Below are 21,131 nucleotides of genomic sequence, written 5' to 3' on the forward strand. Positions count from 1 at the left end.
AAACCTTATTTAAGATTAGAATGTTATATTAAATTTCAGATTGAGAGGCTTAATGAAAAATATGACTTTTAAAAAGGTGTTATTTTGTCAAATAAGCCTCATCAGAAATCTAATTTACAGAGATATAATGGTGTTAATTTCAGCATTCATTTTCAATGAATTGATGTGTTATTACACTTACATAAAGTTACAAACTTTAACCTCCTTAATGTTTGTTTCTGAAATTGGTTATGAATATCTCCAAAGGCTACATGGAAGTGAAGGTGAAATTAAATTATATGCTTTGATTTAGATTTTATAAAAGCAATAGCATAATGGACATTTTTATAAGAACTCTTAACAACTTTATGACACATTTTCTTATATATTATGTCTGTATTGCAGGCTTATTTTGTTTTTAAAAGTTTTTGGGTGAAGTATAAGTACTAGCTTGTTAACTTATCTGTATCTGTACTCAGTATCGGCAAGTACTTAAACTAAAGTATACATACTCTGGAAAAAAACTATCATCAGGACACCCCAAGTTTTAACAACTGAAGAGTATAAATAAATAAAAAATAGATAAAAATCTAAGACAGGATCAGAAATGAGAATCTTAGGATGTGCAAATGGAAAAGTGAAGCAAAATAGGTCACATTTTAGATACAGAAGTCCTTCCCCTTTCTGTTTGGTCATTTCTGTGAATCATTGAAATCTTTTTTAGGATATATGAGGAATTGTGATATGCTAAAAGTTTTAAGGACAGGCAAAGTGTAATTTTTATAGGTCTAAAGAGGGTTTCTAATGGAATTTCTTTTCATGGCCTCCTCTTTTCCATTCTTAATGACTGCTTGTTGTGGTTTGAATTGTTTTAAATTCAGTTTCATGTATTCCTCATTTTTAAATCAAGCAATCTTGAACTTCATGTTGCCACTTTATGAACTTCTAAAATGATTGTTTTGTCTAACAATCTTTCATAATGTCCTTGAAATGTTCTAACAGGTTGGTGAGCGGAGGAACAAGCTGTCTACCCTGGTTCGGTTCCCCCTGACTGCGCTGAACATGGCCCCTCATGTAGCGAAGAGCAGTCAAAGTATGAAGAATCTGCATTCAGGGTCTTCTTCCTCTTCCCGGAAACAAACTTCAGGCCAAACTCATCCTCCTGCTGACTCACTCCTCCCACAAGATTGCCTGTACGACCTCTATGCTGTGTGCAACCATCATGGAGGAATGCATGGAGGACACTATACAGGTATGGAGCTGATTATGACAGTGTTTATATGTCAGTCATGCACTGCGTTGGCACTGGTGTCGGATCAGCTCTATAGGTTAAGTAAAAATTACAGTTTCATTATGTTTAAAATAACCGCAACAGAGCTGTTTAACATGTTGCAACTGGTTTTATTTTAAACAATCACATCAACTTCTGCTAAAATAATAAGACATGCAGTACTATAATTACAATTTTATTGTGATTTATAACAGTTATGTTATTTTAATAGGCTTGATGGGATCAGTTTTGTTGAGGGGGAGATCCTGTGAAGTCTTTTCGCTTTGAGTTTCTAAAAGAAAAAAAAGAAAAAACAAGCTCAATTTGTATACCTTCAAATGCAAAACATATGATGGTGGTTTAACATAAAAATGAAAGTCCACCTGCAGCCTTGAAAATGTAATTTAAGTCGACAAGAACATTGTTTTGGTTTTAACTCGGAAATTAAAGTTTGTGAAGTTGATTTAACAAGAAATAAGTTGTCTAAAAATATTGTTTTTTAAGTTCATTAATCTTGAATTGTGAGTTTTAACTTAATGCTGCAAATTAAACTAAATAATTTCACAATATGCAAGAAAAACCCTGTCCTGTTAGTTAAACAGCCACATTTTTCTATTATTTTACTCACAATATCAAGTTAAAATAACTTTTTTTACTTTAGAATAATTTAAATTCTTGTTTCAAATTACATGAACAAAATTTCTGATCTGATAATAAATTTTATTAAACTTCACGATGAATTCAGCTCTAAAACATTTAGTGTGAACAGGACTTTATCCTCAAGCTTTAAAACAAACATTTTCCTTAATAAAACACCAGAGTTGGATCAATGTAACGCACTTCCATCTCAGGATACAGACACATGCCGCTAAGCATTCTGGGAAATAGTTCGCGCTCCTGTCTTTTTCTTCTTTCAGTTTTTAAAGTGCTAACCTAAAACCTCTAGTTTATTCAACTCTTGGAGGTTTGACAAAATTAATAAAAAGTTAATTTTATTAATTACATTTTTAATTAAGTTTATCTTTCACAAACTCACATTTAGGTTCAAAATCTAAAACTCCCTAAATCTATTTGACTTGGAGTGGAAGATGGAGTAGACACAACTAAAAGTTGCTCCAGTGATTTACAGTGTAGCCATCTCACTTCTTCTCCTGTTCATCCAAGAGATACAAAAAATAAATTGGTTAGTTCAGATAATTTCAAAACCAATTTTTGTCCCAGATTTACCTTACCGACATCCGCCCTTTAAAAAAGCAAAACCTGTCCTGTTTTAGTTAAGACAAGATGCTGCCCTGCTGTTGTTCCAGTCGCAGAGTATTTGAGTTCAGCATGCAGTAAGCTGCCATTCATCACAAACACATAATTACCAACAGACCTTTGATTGCCGCTGAGAGCAAATATCTGATTAGTCAGATCAAGCGTTCCTGGTAATTTGATTGACCTCAGTTAATCTACAGACAGTAGGCAACATCCATAACAACCAATAATAGAAATATAACGAGAGCATTAAAATAAATATTCACCTTTTTCATGAGGCTTGAAAGATGAACTTAGAAATATTAAATTTAACCTTGACATATATGTATTTTTCTCTTGACTTAAGGTCAGTTAAATATTCTCTTGTGGACCTTGAAGTGCTTGGCAATAATTTATCTGCTTTTAAGACATTAACTCTAAATGTAATTTATGAGAAATTAGTCAGAAGTTATTAATAGCTGCTCCGGAACTTTACTGCTGGAAAATGTAAGATTGCGTTTTGCCGTCGCGATGAAAGCTGCTTTACACAAACAATGTGCTCAATATGTACATGCAGTTTATTATAAAAGGGAGTGTGGTTGCACCTCTGCTCTGTGCAAGAGTTAGAGATGTGAAAAGTTTCCCTTAAATAACATATTTATTTTATATATGAGCGCAGAGGCCAAGTAAATGGGAAGCAGCATAGGCTGGGCCTGAAAAAGCACGTAGGTGAACAATATATGTACATTTTTCTTTTATTAGTATGACGTAACACAGTGGAAGTTACATTTTAACTAACTTCAACTTGTTTTTTAAATCAAATTTCCAGCTTCATTTTTTATTAAATGGAATATAAACAAATTCAAAATATTCACAAGTTCCAATTCTGAACAGTTTAGAGAAGTTAAACGTCATTTTGATCCATTAAAATTAGTTTGGCAAGTGATGCTGGCAGGATCTGAGTTATTTATGGAGAATCTTACTAACACAGTTCGCTGATCATTCATTCAGTGATGGGTGACCTCAAACTGGAGGGAGAGGTTTTTTCTCCTTCAATTCGACTTGACTTTGAACATGCTGAACCCTTAAGTGCAAAGGGTCTAGAGGTTAATATTATGGAATGCAGTTTCTCAAGCAAAGGAAGTTATGGTATTTTCCAAACCACTGGGTGTTTCTGGAGTTAGAGAGTCATGTCAAAAAGTTCCCCAGCGCTCCACAGAGCTGGCTGGGACACAATTTTAAGATGGGTGACAAACACCATCTTGCCCAGCAGCTTGTTCTGATTTAGGCTCCCTATCTGTCATTTCTCCTGGCTGGTTGGGCCGCAGAATCCATTCAAAGGGAGGATGATGGAGTCAAGATTTCAGAGTAAATCAGTAGGACCAAAAGTGGTTTGAAGTCTCTCATTAAGTTGCTGAGTAACGAGTAATGCATGGGGGGGTTACAGGTAAAATGATGGTAAAAGAAGGCAGCAGCGAAGGATAGTGAAGCTAAAATTACAGAAAAGCATGATCATTTCATGTTGTGCCTTTTAGCTACTCCACTGGTTTTGCTCTTGGATGCTGTTCTCTCTTTCCTCAGTTCATACTCCACTAATTTTATTTCTCTGCAGTTTCTCCTCCAACTTTTCCTAAATTTGTCCCTAGTCAACTTAGTTTTTTCCCTCAAGGATATTTCCCTAAAACACAGATATAAATGTACAAGAACAATAAAACATCTGAATATACATTTAAAAAAAACAACAATATTTTGAATTGAATTTTGAGTCAGATGGTAAAAACGGTGTTTGGGAGGATAAAACCTATGTTGCTAGAGAAGTATAATGGAGTTGGATTTCTTTCACAACCATCTGTTCAAAACATACTTTTTTGAAGGTTCTTTATGTTAGTATGCTGAAATGTTTCACTGCTGAGTTCAATGGGAACATGAAGTGAAAATTGTGTCCATATGCAGGAACCAATCGGTATCAGTCTCATCTTCTCATGCTAACGCAGCACCGCTGGACTGATGCACCACATGCTGTGAACATACATTCAGAATAATGTGTTGTTTTTTTCTTGAAACAAGCAATAAGCTTAAGAAGAAAAAGCTTTGCCGTTCCTCTAGTGTCTTGTATAACGACCTTGTTATCCAGCAAATTTGTTTACATTCTCTCCTGTTTCAAGAAACAACAGAGAGTCATTATCGTCCTCAAGACGTTTTCCATTAATTTTCAGTCATGCAGCAGAGAGTGAGCATGCTGCAAAAGCCACCGCTGCTCAGGGTGACTCAGCGCTATTGTTTGCTTACATTAAGCATGTTTTGATCAAATTCATCAATTTAAATGATTGCAAAGTTTCCAAATGTAAAGATACCACACAATTTACCTGCTAAGCACCTGCAAAATCCTAATTTAAGTTAGCATCATGACAAAAAAAAATTACTACAAATGGCAACAAAACAATTCAAGTCAAATCAGCTTAAACAAGCTGCTGACAAAAGTGTCACCCCTGGTCTGTCTAAAAAAAAAAAAAAAAACTCTCAGTGGTATCCGGGCTCTGCTTCTCCTCATTTGTTACTTTTTAGCAGAAACCCATTTTGCTGCTGTAGGCACAGCTGAGCTCTCACTCTCCAGCTACACCAGCTGATGGCAGCGACCTTAGGGGGAGTTTGGCTACTTCTGTTTTGTTTTTATTGAAACATATGCATCGTGTTGAAACCAAGGCTTTAAGTTCTTCTGCGCTTACTTTAGCTCAGCCCTAAAGGTTTACCGTTATTCATTTTCAGGACCTTAAACTCCACTAAAGGAATTCAAAGTGTCTCTGTGACCTCATGAGACTGTTTCCTCATGGTTTTTACTTCTCAAGGTTGTTGCTTTAAGAGCTGACTTGTAAAATGTTGTTTTGACTAGATTATTGTTGAACTGGCCAGATAGGAAGGGACAATAGCGGTGAATCTTCAACGTCTTGTTTGCTCTAGCTACATGTTAAGGTGAAGGCCGCCGGTAATTGTGAGACGTTGTATGTGTCTCAGTGAAAGAGATGCATGGAGCCTTTTCTGTTTCTACAGTTTGAGTTGCATCATCATGAGAATAACAAATTCTTCCTGCTAATGCAGAGCGCGTAAAAAGATTGAAACAGAAGAAGGATTTAATGCAGTGATTAACTCCGGTTTTTATGCTACTAGTTGTTGACATAAATGGCAGAGTGAAGACTGTGAAAATCATTTTCTTTCTACGTCTGGAGGCTACAGCGAATTAAAAAAGGATCCATTTAGGATTTTAAAGTTTCAATTTAACGAAGCCTTTATAAATGCATGTTATGTTCTGATCCAGCTTACTGTAGGAACTCTGTGGATGGCCAGTGGTACAGCTACGATGACAGCAGCGTGGACCTGGTGCCAGAGGACGAAGTGTGTACCAAGGGAGCTTACATCCTTTTCTACCAGAGACGCAACGTTATTCCTCCATGGTCGGCCAGCAGCTCTGTTAGAGGTATGTTTTCCGACAATGTTAATATCCTCTAAGAATGACAAACTCAGAAATTCCCTCTGCTGCTATAAAAGTGCTGCATATATCAAAACTCACGTAAAAGAAATGTGACGCTTTGAAATTGGGCCTCTATCTCTTTAAGAAGTTCTCACTCGTCACAACAACGTTCTGACATTATGCCGTTTACAACTGTTCATAGGAGTGAGGAAAAAAGGAAAAGCTTTTAATAAAATATTTACTAAAGAATTGTAATATGAGTGAACATCTGTTGCTTTGCCAACCAGAACTTCATCAGTTCTTAGGCACGAAACTTTCCAAGTTCAAGTGAGCAGGCAATTTGTTCCGAAGCATGTCTCCTCTAACAGAGAAACCTGTCTGAGCAGATGATGCTTCACAGAACTGAAATTGAACACTTGAAACAGCTCTGCAGGGTCTGATATTTGAATCTAACAACAAACAGGCGGTTGCACAAATCTGATAACTACTTAAATACTGATTTCAGATGATAAAAATCAGCAAATCTGTCAAAGCTTTTAAAGCTCACTTATAGAAATACTCTTCAGATTTGGTTGTACTGATTATAATCTAATCAAATGTTACTCAATTTTTTTTTCTTTCTAAAATGACACGATGTGAAACGAAATGGAAAGAAATGGTGATGCAGATTTTAGCACACAGAGCGGTGGCTGTTCTTTTGTTTTTTAAATACAGAAGGGCCTCCGTCACATGGCAGCGGGACCGCTGTGCTGTCCAAAGATCTGCCTGCTCAAAATATGGCAAGAGATCAACTGGCCATTTTCAATCTCTTACTGATAAAATTGCACATCCATTTGTAAAAGATAATGCTTAGAATCAATCTTCATTTGCATTCACAATGTTTAAAAAGACACAACTGCTAATCACGGGTCGACTTCAAAAAGAGCTCATATTTAGTCACATTGGCATTACAAACCTTATTGTAATTTATTAAAACCTTTTCAAATAGGCCAGTAAAAAATATTTCATAACTCCTTTTCTAATTATTTGTAAATAACTTACTTTTATTTTAATAAAAACTTGAATGATTGGGGTTGCCATGTATTCAGCCGTCCCCGTTTGTAGATCCACCTTTTGTTACAAGTCCAAGAGCTTGTGGTGTTTGTCCACCAGATCCAGAGATGGAGTATTTTTACCCGATTTTTTTTGTTTGTTTTTGCAAGATACTTTGAGCTTAAGCAGCCTGGATGCAGGGGGATCTGAAAGGATCTCAGTTGAAACTACGCCTGGGGTTTTAACTGAGTCACTCCTGCAATAATTATGCCTGAATTCAAGCCAGTCGGTTGTAGTTCTGGCTTACAATGTTGTCCCTCTAAAAGCTGAACCTCCACTGCACTCTTGAGTCATTTGCAGCCTCCATCATCTTTGTCTTCCAGGATTGACTCATGTTTAGTTTCATACATCAGTCAATTTTCTCTGTGGCTCCTGCGATGGTGTCTTCAGGGTTCAGTGTTTTTTTTTCTTTCTTTTTTTTTTTTTACCACAGAAAAAAACTGTCACCACGTTTTGTGTGTTTTTCTCAATGTCTTGAGGCAAACTGAAAACATTACTTCCTGTATAGGCGGATGGACTGCAAACCTCTTGGTAGGTTTACAGTCTTCGCATATTATTACTTCTTCTTCATTTCTTTTTTTAGACGGAGCTCTCTTGTTTCACACCTTGGCCCTACTGTTTTATAACTGTGATCTGTCTGCTGCGTTTCCTTCTCTTCATGATGCCGTTTGTTTGCTAATGCTGTCTAACAAGTCTCTGGGGTCTCCACAAAACAGCTGGATATAAACCGAGAAAATAAATTACACACAGATGGAATCTCTGCAGTAGTTAGAAAAGGAAGCAGAGAAATTGCTGCATGTAAACGCTCCTCTTGAAGTCAAAATAAAATAATCTCTGGCTGTACAAAGCTGGGAGACGCACAGTCCAAACCACCTGCAGCTGTACAGAAAACAATTTTACAAAAATATTGATTCATGGAGGTTGAAAAGAAGTGCACAATATGTTTCAAATTTTATTTATTTAAGTTTTTTGTATTTAGGACGGGGGATTGTGAATGTATTTAGAGCTTGTCAGTATTATTACAACACTGAATAAGCAAACTACAAAAAAAAGGCTCCACTAATGATGGCTGAGTAGATTTTTTAACTCTGTACATCACCAAGAGAATTGAAAAGAAACAGCAATGTCCCTCTTTTTTCGTGAAAACGGGAATATTCTGATTTTTTCTTAGCCGTGGGCGTTATTTTAGGAAGGTGGCAATATGTAACTTTTACGACTTCATGCGAGTTTGAACAGATCTCTCTATAGGTTCTCTGGCAAACCTTCATGTTTTCCTCCTTGCACACATTTAATGAAACTTAAACTTGTGCCGTCTCTTCCTGATCGTAGAAGTATAATAGCATTTAATATTAATGCTAGCAATAGCCTGCTGTAGGTTCTGTGATGACATTTTAGGGGTTGTAATGGCTCCTTTCCTTCAGGTCCTTGCGCTTTGCTTTGAAGATGAATTTGCTCCAATGGGAATATCTGGGCAGGTTTTCTGTTGTTTTTAATATTTACCACTTTGGGGCTGTTTTCCATGCCATCAAATGGCTCATTTTAAATTATTTTGAGACCATTTTAAGTCCCCTACTAAACTCATGATCTCACCGAATCTTATTTGGGCCAATCAGAGCTCTTGGATCCCACCGAGGAGTTTACTCTCACCTCAACACTAGATCAAGCTAATTATTTGAGATTTAAGCAGAGCAAGACTCCTATAATGTCCTCACCACGAGCGCTCGATGTGTAAGTTGAGCCATTATATTGAAAATAAATGTGATGGTGTAATATTTTCCTTACTAGACATTTTACATTATTTTAGACTTTACAATTATGTTTAAAAGGTATCCCTTGTACTCCATAAGAAGCATAATCATGTGAGACAGGATTAAAAATAAACTAATAATTTTATTAATACCAAATACTGCAGTCATGCAGATGGATTTTTGTTCTGTAGTCAAGTAGTAGGAGAATGTTCTGGTTTTGATTTTCATCCAAAGAAAAATGTAGGAACAAAATGCGTTCTCACAGCGTGCGCCACAGTTCCTTTAGAAATGAAATATTGTTTCACTGAATTTAAATATGGTGTCAATCAGGCAAGGCAATGAATTTAAATTCAAAATGGACTCAATTCTGTTCTTTGTGATTGTTTTTGTTATAAACCACAGGAGATGTAATTATTTAGTCTTGTTTCTGTCTAGGAAAGCGCAGTCGGTGTGATTTTGCTGGCACTTGGAAAAGTTTCTTCTGAGTGATGAAAACAATTAAACTTCAGAAATAAGACCGTAACCCACCTGAATTTTTCACAGCTTTAACGTTTATGAAAGGTTGATTTTCTAGTTTTCTGCAAGCTTTACCAGCATGCTGGTGTCTTTGCTGTGAAATAAGACACCACTGCACTCAGGATGAAGGAATAGAAATAGTTATTCTTCTCATTATTCATTCTCACCGCTGTCTTGTTATCCAATCAGCCTACTTCTATAATTATATTTCTCTTTTTCTTTTCTTTGCTCAAAATATTATCTACCGTGTAGATAATACTGGGATGTGAAAAGTATTTCAGATTATTTTCTAATCCACATTTTTAAAGCGTTCACTGTAACCTCTTTGTTTTCCCCATTCCTGCAAAAGCAAATCTGCTCACATTTCACCAAGATCTATAACAAGGTATTGTGGTATTTTTTATTGCAATTCCGTATGGCTTTATTACATCAAATTACAACAAATGTCTTCTCAATGTGCTTTAGAAGACATTTAATTTATATTATGTTATATAATATTGTCCAATCCAGTCATACTGTCCAATTCAGACCCAAGCACACACAATCCAGTTAAACCCTTCAACTTCAAAATAACATTACTCGAGGAGAAGTAAAGAGTATATGACACTGTAGAAGTGTGTCTAGATGTACATTGCTTTTATATCACTGGTTACTACCCACCTCTGATTATACAATCAAAATATTCTACAGATCTGGAAAAAATGAAGAGCCCACTGCACTGAACCGTATTGAAAACCTCCAGGTTATTCCACCAAACATTGATTTCTGAACTCTTCCTGGGTTAAAATATTAGTACTGTTGTTTCTAAATGAACATGAACTTGTTTTCTTTTTATTATTTGAGGTCTGAAAGCGCTGCATCTTTTTCGGTATTTTAACCATTTCTCATTTTCTGCAAATAAATGCTAAACGTTTGCTTGGAATTTCAGAGACGCATTGTCAGAAGCTCATAAAATAAAAGAACAATGTCAGTTTTACTGAAATATAAACCTACAAAAAGTAAAATCACAGAAACTGATCATTTTAAGTGGTCTCTTAATTTATCCCAGAGCTTTAATAATCATGTAATGGCAATCAGACAAAAGAAAGCCCATGTGACAGCCTTTAATTAACAACTTTGCAGCAGATATGCATATGGCTGCATATGGCTGTAGATAATAGTGATTCCAGGTGATCAACACACTTAGAAATCAGAACATTTTTATTCTTGTTCAACACGTACTTTGCTTCCAAAGCTTTTCCACCAAGAAGAGGTCAGATCCTGTGTTTTCATCTCTGTATTGATTAATTTCAGTGTAATTGGCATGTCACTGTGCAAACATTTACTAATTGAAAAGACACTGTAATTTTATTTATTTGTACGTAGTATGATTTAGTTAAGTGAGTTTTGAGTCTGAATTTAAGCAGAGGGGGATAATCAGTACTACGGATCAGAGTGGCTGAATGGTGCCGAGACAGCTGGGAGGCACTGAGGTGCCTGGGGGAGGACGGACTGAAGGAACGAGAGATGAGGTGCCGAGGAGGGGCAAGGTTAGGAATAGGTTTTGAAAACTTTTTTTAATTACATTCTGACCGGAAGCCATTGCAGCTGCTGTGGTGGAAAGAGGGGGTTGTGATTACAACGTGAGCCGCTGAATTTTGAACCATCACAGTTTGAGAGGAAGGGCAAAAAGGAAGAGAGTTATGATTATCACTGATGGACAAGGTGAGATGGATTAGGGAGGGACAAAGGTGGTTTATGTTGTGGACTGAGCTACTGAGGAAGCGACACCTAAACTCCTAACAGGAAGACGGGTGGAAACAGAAAAGCTGTTTGGATAGTATTAACTAAAGTGCATTCAAAACTGCCACAATATACAAATAGACCTGTCAGACTGGCTTTCAGTAATGTCTGAATGAGATCAGTTTTTCAGAGAAGATTTAACAGATGCTTACAAGTTGGCCGAGACCAGCATGTCAACGCAACATGACGGCACAATCATCAGCTACATTTAAAAGTTTAATTATAAAACATGAATTTATCTCAGAATGCTTAGCTTTTGAACAGTGAACATGAATAATTTCAGGTCAACTTTGATGAAACAAATGTTAAAAAAAGAATAAAAATCTTCCATTTTAGTTGAATCAAACATCGCTGTCTGTGGTGTCTGCACTTTAAAATCTACTTTCATATCGTTTTACTTTTTAAAGACGTCAGTGGAGATGACAGAAACCAGGTTTCCATGTTGGTGCTGGAATAAATTAATAGGAAGGAAACTAAAATGTCGTCATTAAATTAGTTTTTTAGGGGACCATCATGTCTCACATAATCTGTATTCTGTAGCCAGTTTTTCTTGTTTTTTCCACCGATGCTCCAGGTGCGACTGTTCAATTTAATTAGATTTTCCTTCATTACCTCAAAGGCGTTTGTCCTTTAACGCAACTTTTTAAAATTTAAATTTTCATTCCATTATTTCACCTTCAAGTGAGATAATAAAACTCATTACTATTAACAAAAATTATGTACTGGATCCTGACTTCATTTGACTTCTCTTTCATTTGTATTTATTTATCCACAGTATTTTAACTTTATTTGACAGAGGTAATTGTAAATTAGGAGAATTTAAAATAAATTGCTAAATAATAATTCCATATAACAATTATTGGCTTAAACGATAGTGACCTTATTCATTCAGCTTCAGCAAAAAAAAAAAAAAAAAACTTGTTAAAACTGGACAGGTTTACAGATAATTGTGCAACAAACTTGTTCATGACTGTTGGAGGAAAACTAGAACAGAAATAGCCAAAATGAAACAACAGCAAAGTGACAGGCGATCGAGGCATGCAGATACACACAAAAGTAAAAATAACAGAACAAAAAAAAAACTGAATTAAGAACAACATGTACAGTAAAGGCAGAATTACAACATAAAATACTGTGTAGTTACAAACACTCTATGCTAGCTGTTGCTGTAAGGAGGCAATTACTTTTTCAAATAGTGTTTTCATCATTTTACCCTTAATGATAAAATCATAATTTGAAAACTGTTCTATTTCTTGAGGTTATATTCGCCTCATATTGGAGTTTCTGATAATCTTAAACATTTAAGTGGAACAAAAAGCAAAACCAGAAGAAATCTGTAAGCATTTTTTTCAACTTTATTATGCTAAAGTCAATTAAGTTAATCTGCACTGATGTGAACGCTGCCACCAAACCATGGAGTCTTTTATAATCCATGTCACTTTTTTTTTTTGTATAAAAAGCTTCCTTAAGATATTTTATTTAACCAGTTGGTGCTGATTAATATAATTATTGCTTCCGTAGAAAAGTGGTTTTGTACCCAGGAATTTCAGTTCGGTTTGCTTCCCCATTGACAGCTACTGCTTTCAAGTCGAAGTGACAGAGGGAATGAAATGATGCATCTTGGGCTCTATGTGGAGGAATTTAACATTTAGTTGATGTAACTCTGCAGGCGGGTAGATCGGGTTCACAGAGTTGGTCACCATGGTAACTGGCACAGAGTTCACACCACTACTTTCAGGAAGATGGAAGCCCCCTCAGTTTCCTCGTCCGAGTTAAAAACCTCAGCTATTAGAAAGAGACTCTGGGATGTCTGCTGACTCTTGTATCCTCTTTGTAAATTACCAAATTTAACCTGTTTGCTATTCTAATTTTCTGTTCTCACAAAAAGTAATTTAAAGTTCTTTGCCAATCCATTTGCCATGAACACTTTATAAAAGAGAAACGTTAACGGTGAAAATGAAAATACCGTATTTTTCGGACTATGGAGCGCACCTTACTATAAGAAAAGGAAAAGCAGCGGCTTATAGTCCGAAAAATACGGTATTTTCCCTCACAGTGATGGAAAAAGTTTTAGACCTAACAAGAATCAAATAGCATTTACAAATAATCTAAAAAATAATAATAATAATAATCCAAGTCAGCCGCTGAAGAGATGGATGGATGTTAAATCACTGATTACCAAATTTGAACAGTGAAAACGTTTTATGTTTTAGTCTGAAGGTTAGTCATTTGTTGCCAGCAACTGCTCAACATTTTCCTGCAGCCTTTTCTATAGGAGTGCTGTTTGTTGAAGGTTGCAAGTCATCAGGAGGTATTTCTGGCAGCATTATGTTCTTGTTTGAACAATGATTTTTCAAGCAAGTGCACAGCTTCATAATGGCATCTTTGTCAGGCATACAGCTCTGGCATGCAGCTTTAGAAAGCACAAACGATTCTGAAAGGTATTTTGTAAAATGACTAATACAAGAATATAGTGATGCCCCATTAACAACCAAGGACTAAACCCAGTAGGAGTGTGTTAGCTTATGAGCAGGAGTTTGGCCATCTGAAATGGCAGATTACACAGGTTCATAAAGTATTTGTATGTTTGAAGATCAGTGAGGATATGTAAAAGCTGGTATTTGTGTCCATTTAAGTCAGGTTGTCTTGTTTGTCAAACATCATGCCTTAGTAACAACAACGGCTTAATTTTACTGATGAATTACATTTTATCTTTTCACTTTAATAATACTGAACTCTGAAGAGGGGTTTACATGTGTTGCCTTAAAATGATACTTTTATTTGACACCACTCAAGTTTCCTTTAAGGTTTTATGAAGTGTAATAACACAGTAGCATATTACAACAGTGGGATTAAGATTGGGTGATTCAATAATCCTCCACCCGTGTTTTGGTCCACATCAACATCCTGAAAGTCCTCAAAGGGCCAGTGGTGACAGCTCTACCCATTAAAGTATTAATAAATAGTTATCTCTGCATTCGATGAGTACTTCTTAAAGTTAAACTATATTGAACATCTTTTCACATGATGTAATTTGGCATTATACAGATAAAAATGGTTTAGATTTGATTAATAACAGATTAGAGCGCAGCTGCTATCTTGAAAGTTGTATCTTTGTGTCTCCCTAGAGTCTAGAGCGCCCCATAAAAAGCGTTGAGTTTGACGCATGTGCCTTAGAGTAAAGGAATGGCATTAAACCTACAGGGCGCTGGTCCCTTACTGCACAAAAATACATAATTCATCCATTTTTATCCTTAATTAATTCTTCTCGGTGCCATAAGGGGCTTGTGTTTATATCCAGTGTATGGCAGACAAAAAGCTACCTGGAGAAAACCTATGGGAGGAAACGCCTGGCCTTCCTGTGACCCTGCAGCCACTACACTGGTGTGTAGTCAAAATAGTTTTGTGTTTAGCAGACTCTTAAAATCAGTTTTTCAGGGATTTTTTTCAATTATGTCTACTTAAATATCCATCTTTATGTCTTAACTATGTAAATAATAAAGATGTTTATCTCATTATTGAAATAGTGCAACGACTCTTAATCAAAAATTAAACTTTGCCTTCTCGGTTTATAAATTACCACCTTTAAACCTGACCATAAGCTCTAGTTAGTTGTCTTTCATGACATTAGTTTTCCATTGTAAGGTTTAATGATCATTTAGTGTTTTTTAAATAAATTTCATATTGATTAACCTTTAAAACCAAAGCAATTTGATACATCATGCTGCTGAAATACCATTTATTGGTACAACTAACTAGATCAACATCTCCTCTCATTGTTCTTCTGATTATCCAAATGTTATAGGAAGATTTGAATTGATCAGTGCTTTTCTGATTCCTATGACATTTACAATAAACTATCAATGACCAATGCCTTGACATTTGATGTAAAGAAAAAAAGTCTGTTGGTAAAACAGATAATTGACATGCCTGTTTTGACAGAAATGTGTCAGTCATGTTGGGTGTTTTTATTCTATTTTTTAAATTTATCTTAACATTTTTGGCTGCTGTCATTCAAATGTGGTTTTTCTCTTGTTTTAAATTAAAATTATGGCTTTCTATAAAAAGAAATCAACCTGAACACTAACTTTGATCAGCTAGAAATCACATGCACCTTCTCATATCACAAAAGAAAAATGACAAAACTGTCTTTTTTTTTCTGCAGTCAAAATCTTTTAAAATAGATTGAGAGTTTCTGTGTCACTCAGTGGAACAAAAGACAAATTGTAAATCTCTGAAAATGTATAATTTTGGAGACGGAGTACTAAAAGAAAAATGATTGGATACCAAATTAGGCTCAATCATATTATGGAAATAGTTTCCCTGATTGAAACTGCTGTGTGAGCTGCTGCAGCTTCTTGGCATCTGAACTACAGAGGTATATTTGATGCAAAGGTGTTTATTTGTACCTTGTAACTGGGTCAGAGAGTAAAATATCGCAGGAGTTTTGTTATTGTAGTTTTTGTTTTTTTTTCACAAATACAAAACAAAAGCTATGACACCTTAAATTAAAATGTACCAGTCCAGTATATTTGGAGTAAAACTAATTCACACACTTAACATCTTCACACAGACGCATGTATTACAAAAAAATGTTCATTAACACAGTTAGTGAATGCAACTGCACAAAATCACTGATGTGAGTCACAAATGGACTCAGTATTAACAATCCAAAATACCAACTTTAGGGCCTGGAAGTTATATTCAGATACTAGTTTCTGAAGCTTCAATGGAGGTTGATTTTTAGCACCTTTTGGGATTTTTTTTGTTTTGGTTCATCTAATAAATCCTAACAAATGCTTTGAGATTTGTGATTGTAATGTGGAAAAAGTTGAAGGAGCTTGAACATTTTTGCAAATTGTTACAAAATGCACTTCAAATTAGGTACTTAAAATGAACAAATGTTTTCTGTGACAAACTTCGCTAATTAACCAGGCTAATGCATTAGGGGTTAAAGTTTGTGACACAAAGCCTTGAGAATAATCTAGTAATAAAAGAGGAAACCAACTGGTCCAGTATGGCAGCTGCTGAATAAAGCGTTGGTGAAACATTTATTCAAATATGCCGCGTAAACGGGCAGAGAAAATGTCTTCAGAGCACAAGCTAAAGCCAAATAGCAGCTGTCCAGAATGACTGTTTGCTTGGAGATTTAGGTCACTGCAGGTCATCATTGAACAAGGGAACAAGGATCAGTAGTTTTTGTCAGTCAGCAGAAAAGATGAAGCTAAACTACAACCAGTCACATACCTCTACTGTCAGGCTGCCTTCAATGCAGAATGAAAGCTTTAATTCAGCAAAGGGATCTTGCATCAACCTTGGATCGTAGGAAAGACTGAGATTTACCTTTTTTCATTTTTCCCTGTTGCTGTGAGCAGTGCAACATCTGACCCCTGTGTGAATCTGGCAAAGTATGTTTTTATCAAAATATTCAAACACAAGTCAGTAAAGTGCATTTTCTTACCAGCCTTTCGTTGCCACGTTCCCTCTTTGATCTCTATAGAAACTTTCAAGTCTTAAAAATACTTTTGACTTTAATTTCAAGAAAAAAAAATCTTCCTATATTGTATGGTTTTTCGTAATAAGACTTATACCCTCTGTATGAGAAATTAAAAATGTAGGACGGCACATAATGACTTGGATATGCATTGATGTAATAACGTTTCCCTTTCATCAAAAGCATTTTTTTTTTATTAAATGTTAAAATGACTAGTGTACATATTCAAAATGCTGCTGCCAGAGGCCTGACCAACTCAGAGAAAACTGGTCATAACAAAGTTGTCCTCTAACTGCTCTTGGGTTTTTTCTGAGTTTCTATTTGAGTGTAATGTTATTTTCTCTACATACATTCCTTTATTTTTGTTGTACTTTATCATTGTAATAATCATTTTGTTTGTTTTTTTTCCTCTGATCTTAGGATCCATAAGTTCATCAGTGTCGGACCACTGGCTAATCAGACTAACAGGGGAGAGTAAGAGAGGCAGCTTGGTGTCTCCTTCCTCCAACAACGTCTCGTCTTTATCAGACTCTGCAGAGCCTCCCGTCTTCCACAACAAAGACTTTGAAGAAGAAAGGGGTGAGTTATAATCTTCCAGTATTTACTTCTTTTTTTTTTTCCCAAGGTCACGCTTTTGAATATTAACTCTGTACCGCTTCCCTGTTTTCATCATCATCAGGTGGCTTTGAAAGCCGCCCGTTTGTGCGAGGGCTTCAGGGACGCAGCGTAAGTATGAGAGTTCCCTCCAAGCCAAAAGAGAGCCTGAGCAAAAGGTTTCCTTTGCGCTGGTCCCTCGGTTCAAAAGAGAGACGAAAACCTGAGCAAGCGTCTCCTCCAGCGCAAGACCCCGACCCTGCAGAGCTAGTGGAGTACTTGGAGTCTGGTCGGCGACCCCGGTGCACCAAGGATTCAATAGTAACCGTGATGAACGAGTCGCGTAGCAGCAAAAAACCCTCTGTGGGTCGGGCAGCCAGTGTTCGATCTGCAGCTGTTGGCAGTATGAGTTGTGTTGGTAAGATGGAAGAAGAGCCGCATTACACTCAGGTTCCAGAGGGACAGAGAAGGCCATCAGAACGACCGTCTGAGAAGACGGCCAGTCTGAGACGGAAAAAGGAAAACGTGGCCAACGAGGAGAGCTCAGGGAATATGAGCGCTAGCTCTGGTAGCAACACCCTTTCCAGGAGGAAGGAGGGCAGGAGGGAGAGCTCTGCTAAAGCTTCACAAGATTCAGAGAGAAAACTGAGTTCCAGCCCTGGAATTCGTCCCAGTTACAGCATGTCAAGCCTTCAGGATGGAACTCTGAGAAGACAGAAGGGAGACAAAGCGAATAAGGATCACCACAGCTCTGAAGCAGACAAGTCAAAGACAACAAAAGATGAAGTGCCCAAGAGTCAAGACAGTCTCTTGTCGTTTCTGAAAGGCAACTTCCTGAAGAAGGATAAGGACTCTAAAAAGTCCAAGGATGGTGAGTCAGGAAAAAAAGGTGGCGAGGAGGAAGGCAGGAGGACTTCGTCCAGGATGTCATTACCTAACGGAGCAGCTGGAGGAAGAACTGGAGTGGAAGGAAGCAAATCAAATAGTTCAGGCCGTCGGACTGATGAATTGGCAAACGGAAAGTTGGGACGCTCCACGGCAGACATCAGGCGCTCGCAGAGCTCCTTCAACATCCCCACCAAAGCAGAGCAAAGCATTCGCAGGACGGCGTCCTTGCATCGTAACGGGATGTCCACAACGCCAGCACAGCGTCTGACCTCAGACAAACAGTCTCACAGCACTCTGCAGAGGAATCGCTACAGCACCAACTCACTGGGCCGCAAGAAGACTGTCCCCGAGTCCAGCTTCTGACGCAGAGACGGGGGCGTCTTTTTGATCAGAGCAATAGAGCTTTACTTCCAATGAAGTGATTTAGTGTTCCCAGAAAATAAACAACTCAAGTGGTTTGCACAATAAAGAGCTGGGAGATGAACTAGAACTCTAAAACCTGTGGCCTCCCCATTAAGACATATCAGTGGGAACACATTTTATCAGTTATATATATATATATATTATGTTTTTATGATTTAAAAGAAGTGCCTAAGCAACACAAATGCAGTTATAATGATTTATTGTTGTCCATCATCCTGGACTAATTTCCTACTAATGCAGTATGAATGTTGAAAGACGTCGCTCCATTTTTAACCCGAATGGTTTTATCATCAGGGCACAATGACTGTGCTCACTTATAAGAATGTATTTTCTCTACTTGATCAACAGCAGTGCTTTGAGGCCGTGTTTTCTGATTATTGTTTGATGAAACCTTTATGCATCGAATCATCTCCATATGGTTAACAATGCGGGTGTGATTATTCAGTGCTTTAACCTTCAGCGATTGCCTACTGTGAAGAAAGATATATATGATGTAACTAAGAATGTTCTGTTTTTTTTTTTAAACATAACACTATATTTTTTTCAGGACTTGAGCTGCTGCTGTTTTTTTCTGTAACCCCTTCATGTGTTTTTTTTTTTTTGTTCATAATTCAGTGTTTTGCTTGAACTCTAAAAACTTTTGATGCATACATTTATCTGTGGGAGTACAGTGGTGAAGCACCTGGAAGAGACAGAGGTTTTTTGTTTTTTTTTTTTTGCTCAAAATGCAGACATGTAGCTGAACTGGTTCTTTGTTTGCTGCTGTTGTTGTTTATGGTGGTAGAAAACTGTCAACGTCTCAACTGAGAGAAACAGAGACGAGATTTGACACCAAAACCTGAGACGTTTAAGTTTATTTAATGTTTCTGTATAAATCATTCCATGCACTATTTTTACATGATTTTACATTTGCTTTTAGTGCGTCCTTCTTGTCATACAAACTGAGTAAATGGCTGGAAATATTGCAAAAGTTAAAAAAAAAACTAAATCTCCAACCTGTTTTAGCTCAAGCCGAATCTTAAAAGAAGGAATTTGCACTTCATCAAAGTAGCAAAAACCCTGATGGATTTGCACCGCAGCCCTCGGGCAACTGGTCCAGTCATCAGCTGTAATCACCTCCATGTTTTTCCATTTAAAGGAAAAAAAAAACACACTTTTTAAATATCTGTTTTGAATACTAATAGTGTTTTGCATTTAGTGTAAGCTCAAGGGTGCTGCTGCCAACTCGGACATCTTTGATGTCTGATGCGGGACAACTTTTTCCTGTCTTTACCTGGGAAATTTTCTAACATATTTTAATCAGCTGAAAATATGTCATCAGTTGTGTAACCCAAATGTTTGTATTTAGACACTGGTTGCCCTACTCGAGATATTAATTTTGCATTTATTTTAATACATTAAAACTCCAAAGAGGAGCCAAAGCACGGCTAAGGGTGTAGCTGATTTTTTTATTAAATTATTATTATTTTGGGAAGCTTAACATTTTATCTCAGTCTAACATTCTTTAGGCTCTATTAGAGCAGAGATGGGTCAAAGCTAAACATAAAAAGCACTTTCATCAACTGTCAAGTAGCCAAATTGTCACATCAAAAGATTTTAAAAATATGTATTTTTTTATGAAAAGTTTTTATGTTTTAGGATAAGAGGAACACACACAGGAAAAATGCTCAAAGCATTTGTTGACATTATTGTTAATCAAACTGAAGGCCTGGGGGCCAAATCCGGTCCACCACAGCTTTTTATTTGGCCCTCTGCACACAAAAGACCACATAAATGACTTTGTGCTTAAATATTTTATTAATCAAATCAAGACACTTTTTTTTTATCTGTTTACTCACAGGTACAAATTTTTATTCATATTTTAACAGTTGGTTAGCAGGTGCTTTGAAGTTTAATTGAAACAAACAATAAAAACACACAACATAAAAATGGCACTGATTTTATTTCGAGCACTAAAAGCCAAAATGTGCATTTGCAAAGTGGACCTTAATGTCTTTGTTTAAAAAATATATATATATATATACACTGCTCAAAAAAATAAAGGGAACACTCAAATAACACATCCTATATCTGAATGAATGAAATATTCTCATTGAATACTTTGTTCTGTACAAAGTTGAATGTGCTGACAACAAAATCACACAAAAATCATCAATGGAAATCAAATTTATTAACCAACGGAGGCCTGGATTTGGAGCCACACACAAAATTAAAGTGAAATGTTCCCTTTATTTTTTTGAGCAGTATATATATATATATATATATATATATATATATATATATACACAGTGGGCACTTTTTCAAATGTTCCACTCTTAAAAGTGTTTTGAAAAATCTCGTGAGAAAGTGTTTTGTTGGATCCTGCATAACGAAGGATTAGTTTCTCACTCTGACTGGAATTCATATCAAGAGAAAGACGAGTTTTTCTTTTCTTGTGTCGTCTAATTTCCACTTTCCTGATATCTACCTGCTTGGTTGGAAAGTAGGGCATGCAGATTGTGTTTATGAGGAGAACAGAATATTTAAAGTCAGCCAACGCAACAAAGGAAAACAAAGAACTAAGTGAATATTATAGAGACTTATGGCTGCTCTGCGTCGGTGTCAAACGCCACCTCAGTCTGCTGCTGTAGACGTGTCTGCAAT

The 21,131-nt window shown here is 36.4% G+C and overlaps 1 protein-coding gene across 1 annotated transcript in view; it reads left to right on the forward strand.

Moving 5' to 3' along the window:
- The window catches only part of usp43a (ubiquitin specific peptidase 43a), a 122,449-nt gene extending 102,057 nt beyond the window's left edge, over positions 1 to 20,392 (forward strand). Inside the window, exons 14-17 of the mRNA XM_015043450.1 lie at positions 982 to 1,231; positions 5,799 to 5,957; positions 17,004 to 17,162; positions 17,263 to 20,392. Coding sequence (XP_014898936.1) covers positions 982 to 1,231; positions 5,799 to 5,957; positions 17,004 to 17,162; positions 17,263 to 18,428 — 1,734 coding nt within the window. The 3' untranslated portion in view covers positions 18,429 to 20,392. The remainder of the gene's footprint in view (positions 1 to 981; positions 1,232 to 5,798; positions 5,958 to 17,003; positions 17,163 to 17,262) is intronic.
- Positions 20,393 to 21,131: the final 739 nt, after the last annotated feature.

Source organism: Poecilia latipinna, unplaced genomic scaffold (genome assembly GCF_001443285.1).
Source record: "Poecilia latipinna isolate Pla-1442-1.1 unplaced genomic scaffold, P_latipinna-1.0 Scaffold634, whole genome shotgun sequence".
In the NCBI taxonomy this organism is placed as follows: Eukaryota; Metazoa; Chordata; class Actinopteri; order Cyprinodontiformes; family Poeciliidae; genus Poecilia; species Poecilia latipinna.